The 5,615-nt window shown below is 43.0% G+C and overlaps 1 protein-coding gene across 1 annotated transcript; it reads left to right on the forward strand.

The window, feature by feature from the left end:
• The first annotated feature begins 2,588 nt into the window (after positions 1-2,588).
• LOC136699105 (cystatin-A-like) lies at positions 2,589-5,380 on the forward strand. The gene is made up of 3 exons (XM_066673557.1): positions 2,589-2,870; positions 3,513-3,614; positions 5,092-5,380. Exons 1-3 carry the CDS (start codon positions 2,736-2,738, stop codon positions 5,200-5,202), a joined length of 348 nt encoding a protein of 115 aa, XP_066529654.1. The 5' UTR covers positions 2,589-2,735; the 3' UTR covers positions 5,203-5,380.
• The last annotated feature ends 235 nt before the right edge of the window (positions 5,381-5,615 follow it).

The following is a 5,615-nucleotide window of genomic DNA, read 5'->3' on the forward strand; positions in this document are numbered from 1 at the left end:
CAATCACAACACTGAACCCACCAGAGTCTCTCCAATCACAACACTGAACCCATCAGAGTCTCTCCAATCACAACACTGAACCCACCAGAGACTCTCCAATCACAACACTGAACCCATCAGAGTCTCTCCAATCACAACACTGAACCCATCAGAGTCTCTCCAATCACAACACTGAACCCACCAGAGTCTCTCCAATCACAACACTGAACCCATTAGAGTCTCTCCGATCACAACACTGAACCCACCAGAGTCTCTCCAATCACAACACTGAACCCACCAGAGTCTCTCCAATCACAACACTGAACCCACCAGAGTCTCGCCAATCACAACACTGAACCCATCAGAGTCTCTCCAATCACAACACTGAACCCATCAGAGTCTCTCCAATCACAACACTGAACCCACCAGAGTCTCTCCAATCACAACACTGAACCCATCAGAGTCTCTCCAATCACAACACTGAACCCACCAGTGTCTCTCCAATCACAACACTGAACCCACCAGAGTCTCTCCAATCACAACACTGAACCTACCAGAGACTCTCCAATCACAACACTGAACCCATCAGAGTCTCTCCAATCACAACACTGAACCTACCAGAGTCTCTCCAATCACAACACTGAACCCACCAGAGTCTCTCCAATCACAACACTGAACCTACCAGAGTCTCTCCAATCACAACACTGAACCCATCAGAGTCTCTCCAATCACAACACTGAACCCATCAGAGTCTCTCCAATCACAACACTGAACCCACCAGAGTCTCTCCAATCACAACACTGAACCCATCAGAGTCTCTCCAATCACAACACTGAACCCACCAGAGTCTCTCCAGTCACAACACTGAACCCACCAGAGTCTCTCCAATCACAACACTGAACCCATCAGAGTCTCTCCAATCACAACACTGAACCCATCAGAGTCTCTCCAATCACAACGCTGAACCCACCAGAGTCTCTCCAATCACAACACTGAACCCATCAGAGTCTCTCCAATCACAACACTGAACCCACCAGAGTCTCTCCAATCACAACACTGAACCTACCAGAGTCTCTCCAATCACAACGCTGAACCCACCAGAGTCTCTCCAGTCACAACACTGAACCCATCAGAGTCTCTCCAATCACAACACTGAACCCACCAGAGTCTCTCCAATCACAACATTGAACCCACCAGAGTCTCTCCAATCACAACGCTGAACACACCAGAGTCTCTCCAATCACAACGCTGAACCCACCAGAGTCTCCCCAATCAGAGTTGGACTCATCTGAGTCTCTCCAATCACAGAGCTGTATCAGCATTTATGTGACTGTGCTATTTTTATATTGTTCAGCATTAACAGTGCCTTCACAGATGTGACAGCACCCCACTCCATCACGGACACGAGCTTCTGAATTGAGTGTTTACAACAAACTCATGTCCCTCTCCTCTTTAGCGGAGGACACAGTGTCTATGATTTTAAAATCTGGCATCTGAAATGAGCTCGGGCCTAATTAACACCAGTAGAATAAGTAAGATGTTCCCACGTATGTAGTCATGGGGACAGCAGGTAGATGTAAAAATGTTTTGTTTTTAAAAAGATGAATGTGAAAGTATTTCAGATATTTTAGTGTGGAAGGAACGGTCAAATGTATGATTAGAAAAGACATCAAATATGTTGCACAGCCAGATTGGCTGTGAACTGAGATGAGTGACAAGACTGCACTCTGAACAAACAGTTTTGTTTGTGTCAGACTGGAGTGTGTTTCAGACTCGAAGTAATATATGACTGAAACGAATCTCGAGTGACTACATAGAGCATTGGCAAGCTCATTCCAACGAGGTGGAGCAACTGTGTTTTTTTTCTATTCCCCCTCCAGTGTTCTCAAGCTGCAGGGAACTGAACTTGTTTTCTCCACACTCTTTCTCTGTGCATGAGCTGTGGAGCAGTGCAGCGGTTTTTCTCAGAATTTTTTTTCCTCTGGCCCCTCATTCTCAGCAGTGTGGCTGGACTGGTGTTGCATTGTGTTCACATGAACATACATAACATTTTATGTATGTTAAACCAAGTTTAACACTAATTAAAAAAAAAACTCTCTTTCTATATATTTATATATATATATATGTCCATCCATCCATCTATTATCTGTAACCCTTATCCAGTTCAGGGTCATGGTGGGTCCAGAACCTACCTGGAATCATTTGGCGCAAGACAGGAACACACCCTGGAGGGGGCGCCAGTCCTTCACAGGTCAACACAGACACACTCACATATTCACTCACACACTCACACCTACGAACAGTTTTGAGTCGCCAATCCACCTACCAACGTCTGTTTTTGGACTGTGGGAGGAAACCGGAGCACCCGGAGGAAACCCACTCAGGGAGAACACACCACACTCCTCACAGACAGTCACACACATCACACACAGACACTACACACACCACACACAGACACTACACACACCACACACAGAGACACTACACACACCAGACACAGAGCCTCTAAAAAATTCGGTAAAGGTTTCCAAACATGTTTCCAACAAGGTTTGGAACAGGTTTCACAGGGAAATGAGAATTATTTCCTCAGGGTGTGGTTTAATTTTTGATTTGGTTCCTGTGCTGAGAGATGAAGGTGATATTGTTGAAGATGCCGGTATAAATACAGCAGTTTTACAGCAGTTTGTACTCACTCTCAGAACTACACTCCACTCACTCAGAGGTATCACTTCTCCTGAAAGACTCTCCTCAGCACCATGGCGTCTCGCTTCTGTCTCCTGCTCGTTGTTGTCTTGTTCACGATTGCAGAATCTGCTCCAAGATCTCCACTTGCTGGAGGATGGTCACAGTGGAAGAATGCTGACCCAAAAGTTAATGAGATCTGCAAGCTGGTGAATATATTTACTCTCTTTATTTTATTGAACTGTTTTCTGTATGTGCTCGGTCCTGCTCAGGGTCACAGTGGTCCAGATTCTAGCAGGAATTAAACCCTTTACTGTGTTGTAGTGTATTGTTTCACTGACTGAAAACATTTAACTAACCCTATGCCTTGTGTCTGATCTGAACTGGTTCCACCCCCTCTGTAACTCATGAGGCTTTATAAACAGTGTACAGCACACTTTATAAGCTATATTTTTATAACTGAATGCAAATCCGTTTATTAAAACAAGAGTGTGTATACCCCAGAACTGTTCCAGGTTTCACAGAGAGGAGGTGTGTGTGTGAAACAGTCCAGTTAATGTCCTAGTGACCCGCTCCAGATCACGCTGTATCTCCTCCCCGCACTGTAAACTGAATCCTAGCTCAATCCTGGGGTCTTTAGACCCCTCCAGCCCACACTTTAATCTGAGATTTTAATCTGAAGTGCAGCTGCTCCACAGTGTCCCAGTTCATGTTTAATAAAGATGGTCTAAAAGAGGTCTGTGTATATTACATAACTCCTGTCTGTGTATAATTAGTTATTAATCTGATTTACTGTTGTTTGTTTTGTTGTTGTTGTTGTTGTTGATATATTTTTTTATTTATTATTTCAGCTACAGGCCGAAGTTCAAAGCAAGCTTGGACAGAATTTTTCTCAGTTCAAGGCTCTGACGTACCAAAACCAAATTGTTGCAGGGGTGAACTACAGAATCAAGGTATATTTAATATTTATATGTGATTATGATTTGTCTGTTGGTAATAAGTGTGTAATCCCATAAAAAACATGAACAAGCTTAGAGGAGGTTCTAGCTAAGACTGTGCTGTTTGAGGGCAGCACGGTGGAGCAGCAGGTAGTGTCTCTGTCACATCTCCAGGGTCCTGGAGGTTGTGGGTTCGAGTCCCACGCAGGGTGACTGTCTGTGAGGTGTGGTGTGTTCTCCCTGTGTCTGCGTGGGTTTCCTCTGGGTGACTGTCTGTGAGGAGTGTGGTGTTCTCCATGTGTCTGTGTGGGTTTCCTCCGGGTGACTGTCTGTGAGGAGTGTGGTGTGTTCTCTCTGTGTCTGTGTGGGTTTCCTCCGGGTGACTGTCTGTGAGGAGTGTGCTGTGTTCTCTCTGTGTCTGTGTGGGTTTCCTCCGAGCGACTCAAAAGTGTCTGTAGGTGTGAGTGTGTGTGTTACCCTGTGAAGGACTGACGCCCCCTCCAGGGTGTATTCCCACCTTTACAGACAATGAATGTGCTGTTTGAGAGGAATAACAAATACATTATATGCAGCGTGCAGAATCCTGACAGTGAGTCCAGGTTTGTGCACTGACGGTATCAGACTCTCAATAATATGGAGCTGAATTCAAATCCTTATTCTGCAGAAACATCCATTTCCACCTTAAATGCTGCATTAGGCTCAAGAGATACTGAGTTCACCTGAAGTCCTGAAGAGTGAATCCTGCAGAGCTACTGATACAGAGAGAACACAATATAAAACAAGAGTGTGTGAATCATTTATAGCATATGTTCATAGGAACTTTGATATTATACCATGGTCCTGGTCTGCAGGCTTTTAAACCGCTGATATATCATGTGATTGAAGCTCTGTGATGTCATAACTCTGTTGTTGTATAGACAGATGTTATAGGATGTTGCTGTGGATGACATAATGACAGAACAATTAATCAATCAAAGGAATAAATACATTTATGTTTATGTATAAATGATGTGTTAAATAAATGCACTTTGTGTTTACTTCATTACATGTTATTAAACTCATTAAATATTTATATATCTTTACATTTGTTTATTTCTGGCGTTAATTCTCTCTGGACAGAGACACACTACTGGTCTTTACAGAGTCTTTACTGGTTTGTCAAAGCGACCAATCCTGCTTTAGAGTGAGGGTAGGAACGCCCACTCAATTAGCATACAGACACAGAAACAAAATAAATGTAGAAATGTTTAAATATGAAAATGAATCATTGTCAAAATAAAGAAATAAAAACATTTAAAAGTAAATAAATGTAGGAATAGAGAAAATGACATTTATTTATAGTAACATTCGTTCCTCCACAGTAGACAGATAAAGTCTTTCTCTAGGGACTCTTATTGGTGAACAGTGGTGATGCTGACTGAGCTGGGAACTGAACTTTACTGTTATCATCTGCACTGTAACATCCTCATCTCTCTCTCTCTCTCTCTCTCAGGTGTATGGAGGAGTGAATAAGCTTGTCTTCATGAAAGTGTACCAGGGTCTTGACCAGTTCCTCATTCTGAATAATGTTGCAGTGGTTCCATTGCCTAATGCAAACTTCTGAAGCTAAACCTCCTTTAAACCAGGGGGTGGGGGGAGGCTCTGAGGGGGTTTTCATGGCTGTCCTTGTGTTTTATAGCTCTTATTTCAGTTTAGTTTCCTGATCTGTTTTTTTCTGAACTTTATCTTTGTGTTTACTCTGATCTGAGCCTCAACAATAAACTCACAGAATTCAACCTGCCTCCAGTTCCTCCATCACCCTCCAGCAGATCTCAGCAAAAATGTTTTTATTTAAATTTAGTTTTCTGAAAAATCTTTTCTGTTTTGAATCAGGGTGGTGTTCAGCACTGTGTTCTTCAGCTCTTCTTCAACCTCTCTGTAGGAGTTTGGGTCCGGAGCTCGACCTGAATACATTAGATCAGTTATATATTTGTGAGGTGGTGAAATATTCACATTTGTAAATAGAACAGGTAAAAA

The sequence above is a fragment of the Hoplias malabaricus genome, chromosome 6 (assembly GCF_029633855.1).
Source record: "Hoplias malabaricus isolate fHopMal1 chromosome 6, fHopMal1.hap1, whole genome shotgun sequence".
NCBI lineage: Eukaryota > Metazoa > Chordata > Actinopteri > Characiformes > Erythrinidae > Hoplias > Hoplias malabaricus.